Genomic DNA, 19,497 nt, shown 5'->3' with positions numbered 1-19,497 from the left:
ATAAACTGAAAAGTCAACCTGTCAGCTCAGGACATACAGTCCTGCCTGAGCTTTTTGGTAACGTAATGTAAAAAAAAAAAAAAAAAACCCCACAGGGGAGATTCTTTTAGGTTTATTTTTGTTCAAAGTGATTTCAGTGGCCTCAAGCCTCCTAGGCCTGTGTGTGCTGAGGAGAGGTGTCCAGACACCCCAGCCAACCTGGGTCCACTCCAGGGGGTTGGGAAGAGGTGGGACCCCTGCCTCGGGTCAGGAGGGGGCCTGTGCATTTACCTCTAGAGATTTTACAAACACCCTTCTAGACAAGGAGCCCAGGAGTGGGGCTGGGCCAGGGGTGGCTCGCTGCACCAGACTGAGGTACTGGCAACTCGCACACCATGGACACCCTCAGCCACAGCACAGTTCTTCCCTGTGGTCGCTTTTCCCAGCTGTGTTTCAAGGCACATATAAAATGATGCAGTCTGTACGAATTTATTCTCAAATTACCTCTTTAAAACTTTTCTTTCCTGAGAAGATCCACTTAGAGGAAAGATTGATGTCCTCTGCCTATACATGTTTGGTCAAAGAACAGTGTCTGCATTCCTTACTTAGAATTACTTTTTGAGGGTATAGCCTGGGTGGTTTTAATGTTCTAAAGGCACTGGTCTTACTTGCAGCTGCTGGTTGTCCTCTTTTTCTTTTCCTTAATGGGTCTGCTTTCATCACATCTGACCCCACACTTAAGACATCAGGTAAGGTGACCCTTTGCCACCTCCCAGACCTCCCTACTCAGGGTTTCTGGGAGGAGGGCCTTGGAACCTTTGTATTGAAGGGCTCCTCGGGAGTCTTGTGCTTGCTGAAGCAAGAACCCCTTGGCCCTGGGCCTCTCCTTCGAGGTCTTCATTTCAGAACCTGGGCACAGGGATCCCTGACCTGTTCCTCCTACAGTCACCATTCAAGACTCAACAGAATGAGCAAAGGCTCCCTTCTGGGCTGGAGGTCACCCCTCTCCCCGCTGTGTGCCTGTCTGTGCAGTCAGCCTCCCTCTTCTGTGGCCACAGGCTGTGGACTCCCTGAAGGCTTTGGACATATGTGCGGAGATCCTGGGGTGTTTGGAGAAGAAGAAGGTGTCCTGGCTGGTGGTCTTTCAGTTGACAGAGACAGGTGAGACAGCACTGAGACTTGGTAGCAGGGCACAGCCTGTGTCTGTGCGGTTAGCAGCCGTCTACTGGAACACAGGTGACCCGCAAGGGCAGGCTGCGATCCCCACTGTTTATTTAGTCCTTCTTCAAAAATAACTTTCCAATGGTTAAGTATGAACCCCTGGGCCTTAATTTACTGACTCATTTTTCCACGTCTGTCTTCCTGCTAAGTATATAAACCGTATTTTAGGCTAAATGCAGTACGAACTCATCTAAACAACGAAGGAGTTGAGTGGAGTACTGGGGGACCCGGGGTGGCGCTGGGCCATCATGGGGGGGGGATCTACCCCCCAGGCTCTGCCCTCCAGCATGAGGACACCACCACCCCTCCCAGCCAGGCACCTGAGGTCTCCTGAACGTGCTCATCTTGGGGTGGGGAGGTGGCCACAGAGCTAAGCCTAACCCCCTTTGGTTGCAGAGGGTGGCCTGGGGCATGTTCTCCTCCGCCTGGCCCCAGATCCATACATCAGGCTGCTGCCGTTTGCCTTCTACAGGTAACTGCACCTGTTGCTCTGGTCAGTGTCATGACGCTCTCTCAGCGGAGTTGCTCCCCCGGGGGGTTGTGTGTGGTCAGAGGAGGGGTCACCCCAGCCCAGTCCTCTGTCAGTATCACTGTGGATCGCCCTCCAAACGGGAAGGATGCCTGGAACTTCACTCCTCAGATGAGTCGCTGTTCAGTGCTGACGGCCACTCACCTCTGTTCGATCTTGGAGTCACGAGGCATCTTTCTTACTTTCAGCCTTCTCTCCTATTTTGATGATGACGCCGTCCTGAGGGAAGATGCCTTCCTGCATGTTGCTGTTGACATGTACCTAAAGCTGATCTGTCTCTTCGTGGCTGGGGAGACAAGTGTGGTCTCGGCTCTAGCCGGCAGGAGCCAGGTGCTCCAGGGCCAGGCAGGTGACACAGCTCACAGACCCGTGCAGCCAGCTCTCCCGGCAGAGTGAGCAGGTGGGGGCGTCGTGACCCTCATGGTATACACCCTGACCTCTGTCTCTGCCTGTCCTCTCTCTAGGGTGACCCTGTAGGCTTGATAACAAAAGCTCGTCATTTTCTGCTGCAGTTGATACCTAGGTGCCCAAAAAAGAGCTTCTTGAACATGGCAGAGGTAACACCCAGATGCTTGCTTTGGCGTGTGCGGACACGTTAAGAGTGTTGAAGTTGCAACACCTCAAGTAAAACGAGAATCCGGTGTCCGACACTTGCACTGTGGCCACTTACCTGCTAGGCTCCGGTCGCCAGCTCCCCGTCCTCAGGCCCTGGTGTCTGGGGGCTGCACTGGGCTGAGCACAGCTGTTTTCCTGCAGCTGCTGGCTACCAGTGGACACTGTGACCCGGAAGTGAGTGCCGCCCTCCGGAGCAGACAGCAGGTGCTGCCCGATGCTGACCTCTACCGGGAGCCCCATCTCTTCTGACTGGACCCTGCGCAGTGCACAGCCCAGCTCCTTGGTAAATAATTTATTACAAGCATAACATGGAGCTCTTGCACTAAAAAGTGGATTACAAATCTCCTTGATTGCTTTAGTGGGGAATAGGAATCAATTATTTAAAATCCATCTGGCCCCGAGTCATTCAGTTTTTGTAGGAAAATGCTGGTCCCAGAGTGGAGGCTGTAAAGGCTATGTGAGTTGCACACTGAGCCCATGTTCACCATACTGCAGATCAGTGCCCTCCTGACACACAGGTTGGGGGGGTACAGCATGGGGGCTCCAGGGGAGCAAGCGAGCAAAGCTGTGCTGTCAGGTTACGTATGAGGAACTACTGAAACTGTCTTAACCCCATTTACCACGGGAGTTCAGGTAGGCTCGGGCTTCACGGCCTGGCCCTCAACAGTCCCGGGTGGTGGCTCCAGGGGCAGGGCCTTGTCCTGGGTCTGCGTCAGAGGGTGGACCATGGACATGTGCACATTGAGGTTGTGGGCCTTCTCGAACCGCCGGCCACACTGGTCACAGGCAAAGTCCAGCTCAGTCTCAGCCTTGTGTTTAGTCATGTGGTACTTGAGGGATGCTCTCTGCCGGCACTGGAAGCCACAGACTTCACACCTGGGGGACAGGGTCAGGTGAGCAAGGGCATGGGGGCCAGTGTGGCCATGAGAAGGTGCCCATCCCCACACTTACTGCAGAGGCTTGGCTCCCGAGTGGCGCATCTGGTGGACGAGAAGGTGCTTCCGTTGCTTGAAGGTCTGTCCACACTCATCACAGATATAGTTCCGCACCTCTGTGGACCAGAGATGCAGTAAGCACAGGAGAAATGCCCAGCCCTCCCACAGAGCACGGGGGCCTCAGGTGGTGTTTCCTCACACTCAGGGCCCAAGCAAGGGGCCTGTGCAAACCCAATTTTATTCAGAGATGGAAAACATTTCTAATACAAAACTTTTTGTTAACAGAGTGCTCCAAATTGCTTAAAAATGCCACCTGGCTGGGACTTCATCAACTATGTACATTTGAAGCCTGTTTTCTTAAAGAGAAACTTTACATCTATTTATTTGAGTAAAAATTCTTGGAGGAAGCCACATCAATAAAGCTCCATAGATCACTACTGCCACTTGGCAAATAAATTTCTTACACTCTTGAACAAAAACTGAACAGTCAGTTCTACTCCTGGACCTGGGCTTGGGGTGGTGGCCAGGAGCTTCTTCCTCCCTGCCATCCCACCTGCTCAACTACGAACGCCCACACAGACTGGCTTTCTCCCCTACTAGGTACAATGCACCCTTATAGTTTACAGTCTATCCTCTTTGGTGTCCTAAAAAAAAACTTGCTACTGGTTATGACCATTGGCGTCTGAGTTGAGACACAGCTTGAAGACCCAATTTAAGGGAATTGTTTGTGTCAGGAGATGTCCAAGAAGGCTCAGAACAAAACACACAGGAAAATAAATGGTTTCACAGTGAAACCAACCAATAAATCTGTCCAACAATAAAACGGACAAATCTGGGTAAAAAAAGTAAATAACTTTCTATAGTAAGGTATTTTAACAAAAACAAGCACAATTCCCGTTCAGGGATAAACAGAGATGCACTCCACTGGTCTTTTAAAGGGGGTGACACCAGTTCAGGAGAGCAGCTCTGTGGAGAGAAGCAGCGGGTACGGGCGTCAGTACACGTGCAGTTCTTGTGCTTCTAACGCGGGTGGGAGGGATCGTGTCGTTAAAATTAGAGGGGAATCAAAATTGTGAGGAATGCACACGAGCCGGGGGTTGAAATACGTACGCAGAGAATGGATGGGGAGAGGAAGAGGGCCCTAGGCTCACCTCGTTCCACAGACACTACTTAGGTAATTACCACATCATCCCAAATGCCCCAGAAACCGACCTGAAGACTGGCAGAACGAACTCCACAAGTAAAGGTAGAGAGAAGGAGGGAGTCACTTTTGTGGAGAAGAGCAAGAGACTGACTAAGCTCACAGGGAAAAGGGATTCCCACAGCAGCTGGCTTGGAAAGCCAGGGGGGCTGAGGGGCTGAGCGTCCCCGAGTCCTTGCAGCCATGGGGGCTTCAAGCCTGGAGTTGTAACGGTCAGCGGGCTTGTCTCAGGGGCACAGCCCAGAGGGCACGGTGCTGCTCTTGGGGAGAAGGCAAGCAAACAGCCCGTGGACATACGCGAGTATCTGTGTCCGGGGCACACGGGGGCCGGGTGGGGGCGGGGGGTGGAGGTCATTTGCTCATCTCAGAGGGCGTCCCAGAGAGACCCCTCTAAGAACAAGGAACAGCAGGTTCCCTTTACCTCCCCCGCCCCTCAGCATAAACACAGGGCCAACTTGGGAGCCAGCAGAACACAGACCACACCGCTCCCTCACGCCCGTGGAACCCCCCCTTCCCGTCCCCTCTGGCCTCAGTCCCAGCCCAGCAGGGCCCTTCTCCCAGAAGACCGGCCCAAAGCCCTGCTCACACCACGTTCCCCAGCCCCGGAGTTGCGGAGTCCGTGGCGACAGGTCTCGCTCACGAACAGACCAGAGCATAGCTGGTTGAAATGCACCATATTCAGACCAAACGCGGCCCACAACAGGCAGAGAGAGCCTCTACAGATGAGTGGCCTGAAGGCTAAAGTGTCCAGGACACGAGCAGGGCACACCCCACACACTGGAGACACTCCCTGAAGCGCCGGGCCCTCCAGGACTTCGTCAGGCCACTACCCCCAAGAACACACGGAAGTAGGCACAGAGACGCAACATGAGAACCAACAGGAAGAGGAAACCCTCAAGTGCGGATGATGCTTGTGCATGGGGGTGCTTCCTGTCTTCTCTGTGCTTGCTTTTTACAATTTCTACAATGAGCATGGGTTACTTTTATAATCGAAAAGCATATAATGTTATTTTTTAAAAGTAATGATAAAACCACCACAATAAACCTGCAGAAAGGCACTGGGATTTCTTCATCGTCAGTTCCACAGCCCATACTAACGACCTGCAAGGCACCAAAACACAGCCCCAGGCCTCTATGAAGGGTGTCCAGCCCCCATCAGCCACCCAAGGGGACTGTATATGTGGGACTGTGGGAGAACAGGGCATGTACCTGTGTGGATGAGCTTCACGTGACGCTGCAGATAGCGATCGATCATGAACACCTTGTTGCAGCCAGGGTGGGGGCAGGGCCTCTCCCGGACCTCCTCATGGTGCTCCTTTATGTGCTTCTGCGGGACAGACGGCAAGACCATGAGTGCCTTGGCCAGGACGTTTCCCCCGATCACACAGCACATGCCTCCCACGGGTCCTACACGGCACTCTCAAAGGAAGAGACCCAACCATTCCTCACTCAACAAGAAGTGGGTGCTTCTCCCAGGAGTGGAGGGCTCACTTCTTGGCCCATGGCTGCTCAATTCTCCATTCACCCAGGCTTACACGAGCCCCTGGGGACAAGTCTACACGCGGCTCTCCAGAAACATCTGGTCCTCCTGGTTGGCCACACACAGCAGGCAGCCCCTGGCGCCAGGGCGGTGCCCCTTCTCACCTTCATGCCATCGGCCCCTCGGTACACAGCCGTGCAGCCCTGGTAAGGGCACTTGTAGATGGTGGGTAGCTCCTCCCTGCAATGCAGAGCACACATGGAGCTGCTGCCCCGACGGGCGAGCCAGCCCTCTACCCAGGCCTCACCTCTCACAGCGGAGCTTGTTCTTCCAGCCCGGCTTCGGTCCAGGCTTCTTTCGGATTTTTGGTTCTTCAGACTTCTTGGCTTCTTTGCTTTCACTCTTTTTACCAGACACCCTGTGAGGGCAAAAAAAAAAAGGTAAAAAAAAAAAAAGATGGTGGGGTGAGGAAGAGATGTAATCAGACTCAGTGCTGTTTCTGATCTCTGTTGCATATGTTTCTCACTTTTCTTCATGCTTCTCTCTCCTCAAACAGGAGAGGTGGGGTTTTCCTCAGGCTTCCATGGCAACCTGAGTCTCAGTGCTCACTGGCTGGCTTCAAACTGACCTTAGCCATCAGAGCTAGACCCCATAGGAAAGGCAGAGGCTCTGTACTACCACCCCGGGAAGGCAAGGTGCAGGGCTACAGAGTGGGTTTTCAGGACTGAAACTTCACTCCCTCAACACCAAAACCAAAAATTATTATTTGGAGACATCATGTTAAATGGTGGAGTGGGGAAGCTTTAGGGGTCAGTCCTTCCATCAAAACAACCCGTAGGCTAGAAAAGATCAGAATCAACAATTTTGGAACCTGATGGGAGGTGCACAGCAACAAGGCGGGGGCTCAAAGGGAGACGTGTGTTCCTGGGAGAGAGCGATGTTGTTCCACCAGCTGCCATCCCTGCTCCTTAGTCCTGCTGCTGGGGCCAGGGTGGGCAGTGGGGACCTTTTATTTAGTCTGACGGGTCCTGAAGGACCAGTTCAGATGCACCAACCTCCCCCTGTGGTGTTTAGTGAAGATTTTTAAAGAGACATGGGGCAACCTGGGTGGCTCAGCTGGTGAAGTGTCTGCCTTCGACTTAGGTCATGATCCCAGGTCCTGGGATCGATCCCCGCACTGGGCTCCACCCTCAGCGGGGGGCCTGCTTCTCCCTCTCCCTCTCCCCCTCCCCCTGCTCGTGCTCTCTCAAAATCTTTAAAAAAGTACAATATAAAGAGAAATGTACACTTTTTTCCCCCCTTTTCAGAGCCAGACATTTAAGGAAAACTGCCAAAAACAGAAGGGAACTTTTTAGGGCATTATATGACAAGCCTGTACCTAACATCATCCTCAATGGTGAAAAGCTGAAAGTTTTCCCCGAAGGTCAGGAACAAGACAAAAAGATGCCCATTTTCACCACTGCTATTCAACACAGTATCAAAAGTTCTAGCCACGGCAATTAGGCAAGAAAAAGAAAAGGGATCTAAGTTAGAAAGAAAATTACCTATATGCACAAATAACATGATCTCATATGTAGAAAACCCTGAAGAATCCACACACACAAAAATAAATTCAGCAAAGTTGCAGGGTACATAATCAACACACAAAAGGCAGTTCTACTTCTACACGTTATAACAACGAACGATGCAAAAAGAAAGTATAAAAAAAAATTCATTTGTAATAGCATCAAAAATAATAAAATACTCACGAATAAAGTTAACCAAGAAGATGAAAGACTTATACACTGAAGACTATTAACACTAAATTTAAAAACACCTAAATAAGTGGGAAAACATCCCATGTTTATGGGTTGCAGGATTAATATTAAGATGGCAATACTTCTCCCAAAGCAATCGACAAACCCTATCAAAATCTCAGTGGTGTTTTTGGCAGAAACGGAAAAAGCAATCCTAAGTTTAACACGGAATTTCAAGGGATACTGAATAGCTAAATAAGTCTGAAAAACAAAGCTGGAGGACTCACACGTCTGATTCCAAAATTTGTTATAAAACTACAATAATCAAAACACTGTGGTGCTAGTAGAAAAACAGACATACAGACTAAGTGAAGAGAACTGAAAGGCCAAAAATAAACCCCTCACAAGAACCATCAACTGATTTTTTGACAAGGGTGGCAAGACCACTCAATGGAGAAAGGACAGTCTCTTCAACAAAAGGTGCTGGGAAAGCTGGATGTCCATGTGCCAAAGAATGAATGTGGATCCCTACGTTATTCCATATACAAACATTAACTCAAATCAAAGACCTAGGAGCTTAACCTATCAAATTCTTGGATGAAAACATGACCTTGGATTTGGCAACAGTTTCTTGAACATGACATCAAAGGCAAAGCAACACGGGGCTCCTGGCTGCCTCAGTCAGCAAAGCATGCGACTCTTGATCTCAGGGTTGTAGTTTGAGCCCACGTTGGGCACAGGGATTATTAAAAAAAAAAAAAAAAAAAAAAAAAGGCAAAGCAACAAAAGTAAAAACAGGTAAAATGGGCTTCAAAATTAAAATTAAAAACTTCAGGGGCACCTGCGTGGCTCAGTCGTTAAGTGTCTGCCTTCGGCTCAGGTCATGGTCCTGGGATCAAGCCCCACGAGCCCGCTTCTCCCTCTCCCCCTCCCCCTGCTTGTGTTCCCTCTCTTGCTGTGTCTCTCTCTGTCAAATAAAATCTTAAAAAAAAAAAAAATTTAAAAACTTCCGTGCACCAAAGGAAAGTATCAAGGGAATGAAAAAGATAATCCACTGAATGGGAGAAAATGTACCCTACAACTCAATAGCATAAAGACAAAACAAGTTAATTTAAAAATGGCCAAAAATAAATAAAAAGAATGATTTAAAATCTGAAAAAAAAAAAGGGCAAAGGACTTAAATAGACATTTCTCAAAAAAATATAAGCATGTTAAAAGATGCTCCATCATCACTAATCACTTAGGAAATGCAAACCAAAATGACAATGGGATACTACTTTACACCCAAGAGGATGAATACTAAAAAGGAAAACAGGTTTGAATCACTCTATTATATGCCTAAAACTAATATAACACTGTTAACCATACTAAAAATTAGAAAAAAGAAAATGGCCACTGTGGAACGCAGTATGGATGTTCCACAGAAAATTAAAAATATGTACACATGAAACTAAGAGAACATTGTATGTTAACTGTACTGGAATTACAATTAAAAAATAAAAAATAGAAATAGAATATGAGGGGCGCCTGGGTGGCTCAGTTGTTAAGCGTCTGCCTTCGGCCCAGGTCACGATCTCAGGGTCCTGGGATCGAGCCCTGCATCGGGCTCCCTGCTCCGCGGGAAGCCTGCTTCTCCCTCTCCCTCTCCCCCTGCTTGTGTTCCCTCTCTCGCTGGGTCTCTCTATTTATTTATAAATAAATAAATAAAATAATAGAATAGAATATGATCCAGTATTTCCACTACTGGGTATTTACCCAAACAAAAAGAAAACACTAATCCAAAAAGATACGGGTGCCCCATGTTTATGGCAGCACTATTTACAGTAGCCAAGACATGGAAGCAACCCAAAGTTTCCAAGATGAATGGACAAGAAGGATGTGGTATATATATAACCGAACATCAGTCAGCCACAAGGAAGAGTGAGTTCTTGCCATTTGCGACAACACAGATGGACCCAGGGGCATTATGCCAAGTGAATTAAATCAGGGAAAGAGAAATACCCTGTATTTTACCTACGTGTGGAATAAAAATCAAACCAACAAAAGCAGAAACAGAGCCATCAAGAGAGAACTGATGCTTGTGGGGTGGGGGGCATTCATTCCACTTAAGGGATGAGGGATGAAGGTAAAGCGTAGAGAATATAGTCAATGTACCGTTAACAGAGCTACAGGATGACAGGTGGGCAGCTACCAGTGATGAGTACAGCACAATGTACAGAACTACTGGGTAGTGACTACGTTGTGTGCCTGATACTAACACTGCATGTCTACTCTACTTCACTTTAAAAATAAACAAAATAATGGGGTGCCTGGGAGGCCCAGCCTGTTGTTAAGTATCTGACTCTCGATTCTGGCTCAGGTCATGATCTCAGGGTTGTGAGATCCAGCCCCACGTAGAGCTCTGCGCTGGGCATCCTTCTGTAACCCCCCTCAGCTCTTTCTCTCTCTCTCAAACAAAAACAAAACAAAAAACCCCACAAAAACAAATGTCAAAACGAAAAACATGGAAAATTAACAATGTTGACAAGGATTTGGAGAAAATGGAACCCTTGTACGTTGTTGATGGGAATGTAAAATGGTACAGCTGCTATGGAAAACTATAAGGCAGTTCCTCAAAAAGTTAAATAAACATAGAACTACCATATGACCCAACAATTCTACTTCTGGGTACACCAAAGAACTGAAACAGGGACTCAAACAGATACTTTTCTTTTTTCTTTTTAAGGAGGCTCCACAATGCAGGCCTTAAACTCCCGACCCTGAGATCAAGACCTGAGCTGAGATCAAGAGCTGGATGCCTAACCGACTGAGCCCCCAGGCGCCCCTCAAACAGATACCTGTAGGCCAGTATTCATAACATTATTCACAATAGCCAAAAGGTAGAAACAACCCAAAATGACAGAAGAATGGATCAATAAACTGTGGTCTATCCATACAACAGAATACATTCAGGCATAGAAATGAACAAAGTTCTGATGCATGTTACAACACGAATGAATCTAAAAAACATTATGTAAAGTGAAGGAACCCTATCAAAAAGGACAAACACATATTTCCACTTCTGTGAAGTGCCCTGATGTAACCAGATTGGCGGCTGCCAGAGCCTGGGAGAGGGGGAAGAGGGAAGTCATTACTTAATGGGTAGAGAGTTTCTACTTGGGACGATGAAAAGTTTAGAAATAGTGGTGATGGTTGTACAGCACTATGAATGTACTTAATGGCCACCGAATTAACTGTACATTTAAAAATGATAAAATGGGGGGCACCTGGGTGGCTCAGTCCCCAGCTGAGGACCCAGACAGGCATGTCTGCTAAAAGTCACACGGACCAGGGCTGCTCAGAGGCCCTGTCTAGGTTTCCAGTTGTGATTCACATTGTAGCACCCGAGGAGCCATGTGGCCACAAGGTCTGAGTGTCTCTGTGGGCACAAAGGTGAACCCAGAGCTGTGGCCAGCCCACTGCCACCTGGTCCTACCTCCTGCAGGGCATGGCTTCTGTTTCTCTTTCCATAGCCATGTCAGAACTCAAAGGAAAAAAGTAAGTCAGGTTTGCTTTTTAATCTTTGTGCTGTGTTTTCTTGGCTGACGGTGTGGTGCTCCTGTGTTTCCATTCTACCGCGAAACGCTCAGTAATAGCCAAGTGGGGCAGCGACTAACTACAGGCATTCTGGGTGTGCCTGGGCACAAGGTTGGGAGGAAAGTGACACTAGTACACATTAGCCTTCCCTGCCAGGATCCTATATCCTGAGAGAAAACACAAACCCCTGAAAAGGGAAGGTTGAGACAAGGCCACAGAGGCAACTCTAACAAGGAAGTGATGTAGAAATCAGTGCCAGAGGCAGATCTGAGAGCAACTGCAGGGCTGGGTCCCTGAGCCTCCAAGGACCTTGGCCAGAAGCAGAAAGAAGTGTAGGGTAGAGGTTCCTGCAGGAAATCAGAGGCTGACACGGCAGACACTACTGTGGTATGACCGAGGGCAGGGCTGGCGGAAGGGAAGGCAGGGAGCTCCCAGAATGAGGCTGAGTTACATCCACAGGCCCTGCCACTCTCACAAGACACGGAGACCAGGTCCCAGCTCACTCAGAAGCCACACTGCACTGTGTGGTCAGGCCAAAGAGCAGCAGGAGACAAACGTGCTAAGCAAGGGCAGACTGGGAAGTAGAAGCCTTCATTCCCTGTCCCCACTACTCCCACCCAGTGACCCTACCAGCCAGACATAGGTTTCCAGGTTACCCAGTGATGCCACTCCCAGACCCCAGGGACGTGCAACAAGACTGCCCCCCCTTACTTCTTTTCTGGGTAAGGCTCAAAGGATTCGTCCGAGGACTGGGTATTCTGCTTCTTGTCATTTTCGTCTTCACTCAGGATGTCCCTAGGGAAGAAGAGAGAACCTTTAGCAAAGGCCTGTGGGGTGTGACAGATCCAATGACACTTCCTATCTAAAAACACCATCAAATCTCCATACTCCATGTTTTAGCTCTCCTAAAAAGGTCTTAGAAACCTAAAACCCCCAAATCTCTGAATTCCTCTCCTGACAGAAAGGGCAGGCCAGTAAAATGACGATTCCCCAGAAGCCACACTCCTCTCACACCAGGACCCTGAACTTGGAAAGAACCTCTCTATGGGGCCCCAGGTAGCACATGAAGACCTCAAGGAGGTAGGCTTCTCAGAAAGTGGATTTTCAAACTATGAGTTGACTATTTCCCATAACTGTGAGCACCTATCCAGCTGACCGGTCAGCTGCTGGCCACTGCAAAGGTCACAAAGGCCAGGAAAAGATCTGTGTATCTGTAAACTTTACCCTAAAGCATGAATTCAGTCTCTACAGGGCAGTGGACAGAGACAGGCTGGTACACCATGGCCTTCCCCTGCAGGCTGTCACCTGTCCAGACAAGAAAGACTCAAGGCTGGCTGGTGGGCTAAAGGACAACCTGTGACCACTCCTGGTCCCGGAGGTGTTTTTAGCACACCTACTTGGGTTCTTCCAGCATCTCAGTCATTTTTCATTGACACCCCACTGGAGTTGAGCCAAAAATCATACTGTCCTCCTACTTGTCTGGATGAGGGTACTGCATTCCAGCCACAGCTTATGGGGAAAGGGTGTGGAGGCCAGCTGGTGTGTGGCTGCCACCATGAGTGGTTCTCAGCTGACAAGCAGGAGGTGGCCCGGGAGCAAACAGTCCCTGATAGTGCCCCTTCCGGGGCGGGTTGTCGTCCTGCACAGAACCTCTGCCCCAAGTCACAATCATGTCATGACAAAGGGCCAGAGACTGACTTCCTGTTTCAGTAACATCTACGGCTGGCACAAAACCACACCCTTGAAGGAGACAAGCCAGCAACAGCAAAGGAGCGACCACGGGACTCTAATTTCCACACCACCCTGGTTGTGCTCCCCCTGCAAATGCCTCAGGCTGGGGGGCCCTCTGGATCAGGAACAAGAAGCTTAGAAGCACCCTCGGCCACTCGTCTCCTTCCCACCGAGAGAAGGAGAGGGTCCTGGCCAGGACACGGACAGGGAGCACACAGGTTGGCGGAGTTTGGTTTTCCAAGGAGGAATTTTAGGCTATTTAAACCCACTCTTCTCTCACCCCTCAGAAAGGTCACTGAACTCGTCTTTTACCCGATCATCCGAGGTTGAAGATGGAACCTGCTTCTCACCCAACCGCCCTGAGAAACAAAGAACAAGGCTCCTGTTACCAACACGGAGCGCAGGCAGTGCTCCCCAGCGAGGAGGCAAGCACCTGTCTGACAATGGAGCCTTCCTTGCAGGGAGCCTGGGGTCCTTCAACCTTAAATCCCACCCACCTCCCAGTCCCATCCCCCATAAGGTTCCTGCATAACCAGACCGACCACCCCCACGACTAGCACAGGCATGGGCAGCGCCAGGCATCAGAAACCCTAGCCGACAGTCCACATCAGCAAGCCCAGCCCTTCCTAGAGGTTTAGATCCAGTCGTTTCGCAGTGGGACGACTCACACTTTGTGGATGTTCCAGGACGTTTAAAAAAATCATTGTTAGCAAAGTATTGCATGCCATGCACAGCTGAAAAGGCCAAGCAGTTCTAAGAACGTCTGACACAATTCCCTTCTCCCTTCCCAGCATTTGTGCACCTCCATTTCTCTGAACTATTTAGGTAGCTACACATTTTTTTTTCTGGGTAGTTACACTTTTAAAAAAGTGCCACCGAGAGCTCGGACACAAGAGCAGCCAAGTGCTGTGCACAGACAGGCGCACAAACGGAGGCTGAGAGAAGCAGGGGGGGAAGCGAACCCAGCCACCCTAACACAAAGTCAGTCCATCAACAGCTACACCCCAACCACAGCACTGTGGGATCGGGTCCCACACAAGGGCCTGTGTTTCCTCTTGGCCAGTTGGCAGAGGGGCCTGTCTACATGAGTCCCACTGGGATGTCACCGGGACGCTGGCTGAGACCCAGGGAATGACCTGCAGCTGGAACAAAACAGCCTCGGAGGCAGCAGCTGCCCTCTTCCCCCACGTCCCACAACAAGGACCCCATTCTTCTGCCTCCCTCGGCCCCCTGGCCCCAAGCAGGCTTAGTAAGGAAGACCAGATGGCAGGCGAGCATGCCTTTACAGAAACTGCTGGAATAGGGTCCTTAACCCCTCCCTGCTGTCAGATGCCCAGGAGGAGATGCTAAGGCCGGCTCCCCCTCATTTCTCCCTGAACCCCTGCACACAACACCATGACCACCGCCCACAACAGTGCAGACATCTACTTCCTACTGAGGGCCCTGCCTGGTTCAAGACTAGGAATCCTGGTCTAACAGCCCAGAGGAGCCTCCTACCTGGGGCCCCACTTGAGGGGAAGCTTGGCTGAGGTGGGGGGCTCAGCCCAGGCCCTACAGGGATGACATCTGAAGGAGGCTGGGCCATGTCCGTGCTGGGCAGTGTCTCGGTCTCGGCTGGAACTGTGGTCGCTTTGCCCCGGGAGCTCTGAGGGGCAGCCCCAGTGGGGCTGGATCCCCGATGCTGGGTGAGCCACGGGGCCATGTCCTTGTCCCAAGTCCACTTGACTGCCAGCGCACTGTCCAGCAAGAGGGCCCCGCAGCTGGAGTCGGCGTCCATGGTGTAGTCGTGGCCCTGGTCACAGCCCCACACGGCTTGGATAACACCGCAGTACTCGGAGGACAGTGTCCTCTGGAGGTTAGGCAGGGCCCCACAGCTGGCTGCGTGTCCATGCACCCATGCCACCAAGTCACGTAGGCCCTGGGGGCTCGAAGTGATCAGGTCCACTGAGGAAAGGCACAGAGACGCCACACCCATGGCCAGTCAGCACCCATCCCACCTCGAGCCTACCCACGCACCACACAACAGGGGCACACTCACCCAGACACGCTCCCTCCTCTGCCCCTGGTGGGGGCTGGGCACCAACCCTGCAAAGGATCAGCATGGCCATGAGTGGGGCTAGCAGTGAACAAGATGCAGGCTCACCAGATCCCTTTCACAGGCCACCTCTCCCACATGCAGTTTGAAACTGCTCTTCCAAGGGCTGTCTCCTTACACTCAGAGCCTTTCGTGGCCCTTACCTCCCTCAAGCATGTCTGTCCATCTCCCTGACACCAGTCACACTGGTGCTCACACATGTCTGCTGCTCCAGCATGATGTGTCTCCCCACTGCAGAGGCTCCCCCCAGCACTCCCTGTGCCTAGAACAGCCCCAGCGTGCAGGGTGCTTGGCCCCTGAATGCCCACCAAAGAATGAAGGAGGAACGCCTACTTTGTGCAAGTCTTCCGGTGGCCCGTCGGGGAGACGTTGACTCTCTGCAGGAAGGACTTGAGGAGGCCATGGCACTGGTAGAACTGGGTGTGGCAGTTCTTGCAGACAAACTGAGACAGAGCTGGGTCCTGGTGGACGGCCACACCCAGCAAGTGCTGGAAGTCCCTGATGAAAACTCGCTCCCCTGGGGGTGGTCTGTCTGAGCTCTCCCCAGGTGCCCTGCCAGAAATGCTGCGGAGACTCCGTGAGGAGAACTTCCCATGGCAGAGGCGACAGTGCCCCATTGCAAGAGCCCGGCCTGTTCCTGGGCAAGCACAGGAGACATTAAGTCAGCTGGTGAGGCTGCTCGCTGCACAGGGCATGGAAGACACAAGCTCCTAGGAAGTGAGCAACACGGCCCCAGGGGAGGTGAGACCCATGCTCTGCCGTCCTCGCAGCTCCCCAAGTGGAGAATAACCCTCCATGGAGCTTCCCCATATATACCCCTTAAACACAAGCCCACACCTGCACCAAAGGCAGGGCTCTGGCTCTGGGCTCCCAGTTGAACATAAAGACTTTTGGGAGATGTGCTCAATGGAGGGCCTTATGGTCCAGAAAACCTTTCAGAGAATTCTAAGTGCTTCTACAACAAGGCCAGAATTACCCTCATAACAAAACCAGACAAGGACACCACAAGAAAAGAAAATTACAGGCCAATATCCCTGACAAACACAGCTGCCAAAATCCTCACCAAAACATTAGCAAACCAAATTCAACAATACATTAAGAGGCTCATATACCATGATCCGGTGGGATTTATTCCAAGGGTACAAGGATGGTCCAACATCCACAAACCAATCAACCTGATACATGTTAACAAAACAAAGGATGCAAATCATATGAGCATCTCAACAGATGCAGAAAGTTTCTGACAAAATTCAATGCCCATCATGATAAAAATTCTGCAACAAAGTGGGTATAGAGGGAATGTACCTAAACATAATAAAGGTGACAGACAACAAGCTCATAGCTAACATTATACACACAAGTGAAAAGCAGAAAGCTTTCTTCTCAGATTAGGAACAAGACAAGGATGCCCACTCTCACCACTTTTATTGAGCATAGTGCTGGAAGTCCAAGCCAGAGCAATTAGGCAAGAAAAATAAGAAACATCCAAATAGGAAAAAAAGAAGTAAAAAACTGTCTCATTTGCAGATAATATGGCATTATATATGGAAAACCCTAAAGACTCCATCAAAAGACTCTAAGAATGCTAAGAATGAAAATTCGGTAAAGTTGCAAGACACAAAAATCAATAATGAACTATCAGAAAAAAAAATTAAGAAAGCAATCCCACTTACAAATGCATCAAAAAGGGGGCGCCTGGGTGGCTCAGTTGTTAAGCGTCTGCCCTGGGCTCTGGTCATGATCCCAGGGTCCCGGGATCGAGTCCCGCATTGGGCTCCCTGCTCAGCAGGAAGCCTGCTTCTCCCTCTCCCCCTGCTTGTGTTCCCCCCCCCCCGTCAAATAAATTAATTTAAAAAATGTATCAAAAAGAATAAAACACCTATGAATAAATTTAACAAGGAGGTGAAAAACCTACACACTGAAAACTATAAGACACTGATGAAAGAAAGTGAAGACACAAATAAATGAATATTCTGCGCTCGTGGATTAGAAGAAAACTATTAACATGTTCATGCTACACAAAGCCATCTACAGATTCAGTGCAATCCTGATCAAAATTCCAATGGCATTTCTCACAAAAATAGAACAGTCTTAAAATTTATACGAAATCACAAAAGACCCCAAATAGCCAAAGCAATCTTGAGAAAAAACAAAGCCAGAAGCGTCACATTTCTTGATTTCAAACTATATAACAAAACTACAGTAACCAAAACAGTATAGTAATGACATAAAAACAGACAGATTGATGCAACAAAAGAGAGCCCAGATATAAACCCATGCATATAAGAGGTCAATTAATTTACAACAAAGAAGGCAAGAATATACAATGGGGAAATGATAGTCTCTTCAATACATGGGTGTTGGGAAACTGGACAGCCACATGCGAAAGAATGAAATTAGGCCGCCAACTTAAATCATAAACAAAAATAAACTCAAAATGGATTAAAGACCTAAATGTGAGACCTAAAACCATAAAACTCCTAGAAGAAAACACCAGCAGTAAATTCCTTCTCCTCAGTCTTGGTGGTGATTTTTTGGATTCAACACTGAAAACAAAGTCAACAAAAGCAAAAAATAAAGAAGTGGGACTACATCAAACTGAAATGCTTCTGTACTGCAAAGAGAACCATCAACGAAATGAAAAGGCAACCTACTGAATTTGGGAAAATATTTGCCAATTATATATCTGGTAATGGATTAATACCTAAAATATATAAAGCACTAATACAACTCAAAATCAAAAACACAATCCAATTAAAATACAGGCAGCACGGGAGCCTGGGTGGCTCAGTCAGTTAAGTGTTTGACTTGATTTCAGCTCGGGTCATGACCTCAGGGTTGTGGGATCAAGTCACTCGGCAGGGAGTCTGCTAGTCTCCCTATCCCCCTGCTCGCTCTCTCTGTCCCTCTCTCAAATAATTTAATAAATCTTAAAAAAAACAAAAGGCAGATCCAAACAGTTGTGTTTCAAGAGAAGACATACATACAGATGACTAACAAGTACATGCACAAGTACAAGTGTACAAGTGCTCAACATCACTCATCATCAGGAAAATGCAAATCAAAACTATAATGAGCTATCACCTCACACCTGTTAGGATGGCTATTATCAAAAAGACAAAATAATAGGGGCGCCTGGGTGGCTCAGTCGTTAAGCGTCTGCCTTCGGCTCAGGTCATGATCCCGGGGTCCTGGGATGGAGCCCTGCATCGGGCTCCCTGCTCCGCGGGAAGCCTGCTTCTCCCTCTCCCACTCCCCCTGCTTGTGTTCCCTCTCTCGCTGTCTCTATCTGTCAAATAAATAAATAAAATCTTTTAAAAAAAAAAAAGAAAAAAGAAATAACGAGTGTGTAAGGATGTGGAGAAAAGGGAACCCTTGGGCACTGTTGGTGGGCATGTAAACTGGTACAGTCTCTATGAAGGTTCCTCAAAATATTAAAAATAAAACTGCTGCGGGGGTGCATGGGTGGTGCAGAAGGTTGAGCGTCTGACTCTTGGTTTCGGCTCAGGTCACGATCTCAGGGTCATGGATGTCGAGCCCAGTGTGGAGCCCAGTGTCGGGCTCCCTGTTCAGCTGGGAGTGTGCTTCTCTCGGTCGCTCTGCCTCTGCCTCGGCCCCTCTCCCTGCTCGAGTACTCTCTCTCTTGCAAGCACGCACGCTCTCTCTAAAATAAATAAATCTTTTTAAAAAATAAAAATAAAACTACCATTTGACCCAACAATTCTACTTCTTGGTATTTATACAAAGGAAATGAAAATGGTAACTCATAAACATACATACACCCCCATTTTCATTGCAGCATTATTTACAATAACCAAGGTAGGGAAACTACCCAAGTGCCCACTGATTAATGGATGCACAAAAGGTGAGGCGGGTGTGCACGCGCGCGTGCACACCGGAGTATTAGTCAGCCATAAAAAAGGACTCCCTGCATCTGTGACAACACGGACGCACCTTGAGGATATTACGCTCAACGAAATGAGTCAGACAAGGAAGGACAACCACGCTTCCATTCCACTTACGTGTATAACCTAAAAAAGGCAAAACAACAACAAAAGCTCCCGGAGAGCCACCGGTGGCGGCCAGGGGTGGCTGGCGGGGAGGGCGGTCAGGCGCACGCTTCAGCGGTAAACGACGTCTCAGGTCACGGGGCCCACCGTTACGGACAGCGATCCGTGTGTCTCAAAGGGCCTGCAAGTCCTCATCGCCAGAAAAAACACCCGCAACTGTGTCACGACGGGCGCTCCCCGGCTCGCCGCGGCGATCCCGCACAACGGACGTCAAAGAGCCAACCGTCAGCCGCGGCAAACCCGGACCAACACCGGGTCGCGGAGCACCTCTACACAAACACTCCCCTCCTCCCACGGCCCGCCGGCCTCGTGCGACGCCGCCCCCAGCC

General features: G+C 49.5%; 2 protein-coding genes across 2 annotated transcripts in view; one reads left to right on the top strand and one right to left on the bottom strand.

Annotated features, from left to right (window-relative positions):
* FANCA (FA complementation group A) overlaps positions 1-5,538 on the top strand; it is a 59,431-nt gene extending 53,893 nt beyond the window's left edge. Inside the window, exons 38-44 of the mRNA XM_025860322.2 lie at positions 654-728; positions 1,038-1,140; positions 1,597-1,672; positions 1,918-2,074; positions 2,194-2,286; positions 2,486-2,627; positions 3,565-5,538. Coding sequence (XP_025716107.1) covers positions 654-728; positions 1,038-1,140; positions 1,597-1,672; positions 1,918-2,074; positions 2,194-2,286; positions 2,486-2,593 — 612 coding nt within the window. The 3' untranslated portion in view covers positions 2,594-2,627; positions 3,565-5,538. The remainder of the gene's footprint in view (positions 1-653; positions 729-1,037; positions 1,141-1,596; positions 1,673-1,917; positions 2,075-2,193; positions 2,287-2,485; positions 2,628-3,564) is intronic.
* The window catches only part of ZNF276 (zinc finger protein 276), a 17,728-nt gene continuing 852 nt past the window's right edge, over positions 2,622-19,497 (bottom strand). The window contains exons 2-11 of the mRNA XM_025860331.2: positions 15,432-15,735; positions 15,042-15,088; positions 14,501-14,947; positions 13,284-13,362; positions 11,984-12,067; positions 6,268-6,378; positions 6,125-6,200; positions 5,690-5,807; positions 3,296-3,395; positions 2,622-3,220 (exon numbers count right to left, since the gene is read on the bottom strand). Coding sequence (XP_025716116.1) covers positions 2,974-3,220; positions 3,296-3,395; positions 5,690-5,807; positions 6,125-6,200; positions 6,268-6,378; positions 11,984-12,067; positions 13,284-13,362; positions 14,501-14,947; positions 15,042-15,088; positions 15,432-15,715 — 1,593 coding nt within the window. The 5' untranslated portion in view covers positions 15,716-15,735 and the 3' untranslated portion in view covers positions 2,622-2,973. The remainder of the gene's footprint in view (positions 3,221-3,295; positions 3,396-5,689; positions 5,808-6,124; positions 6,201-6,267; positions 6,379-11,983; positions 12,068-13,283; positions 13,363-14,500; positions 14,948-15,041; positions 15,089-15,431; positions 15,736-19,497) is intronic.

This window comes from Callorhinus ursinus, unplaced genomic scaffold (genome assembly GCF_003265705.2).
Source record: "Callorhinus ursinus isolate GAN/ISIS: 27379988/994484 unplaced genomic scaffold, GSC_fseal_2.0 scaffold46, whole genome shotgun sequence".
In the NCBI taxonomy this organism is placed as follows: Eukaryota; Metazoa; Chordata; class Mammalia; order Carnivora; family Otariidae; genus Callorhinus; species Callorhinus ursinus.
This window is presented reverse-complemented; position numbering and strand designations above follow the sequence as displayed.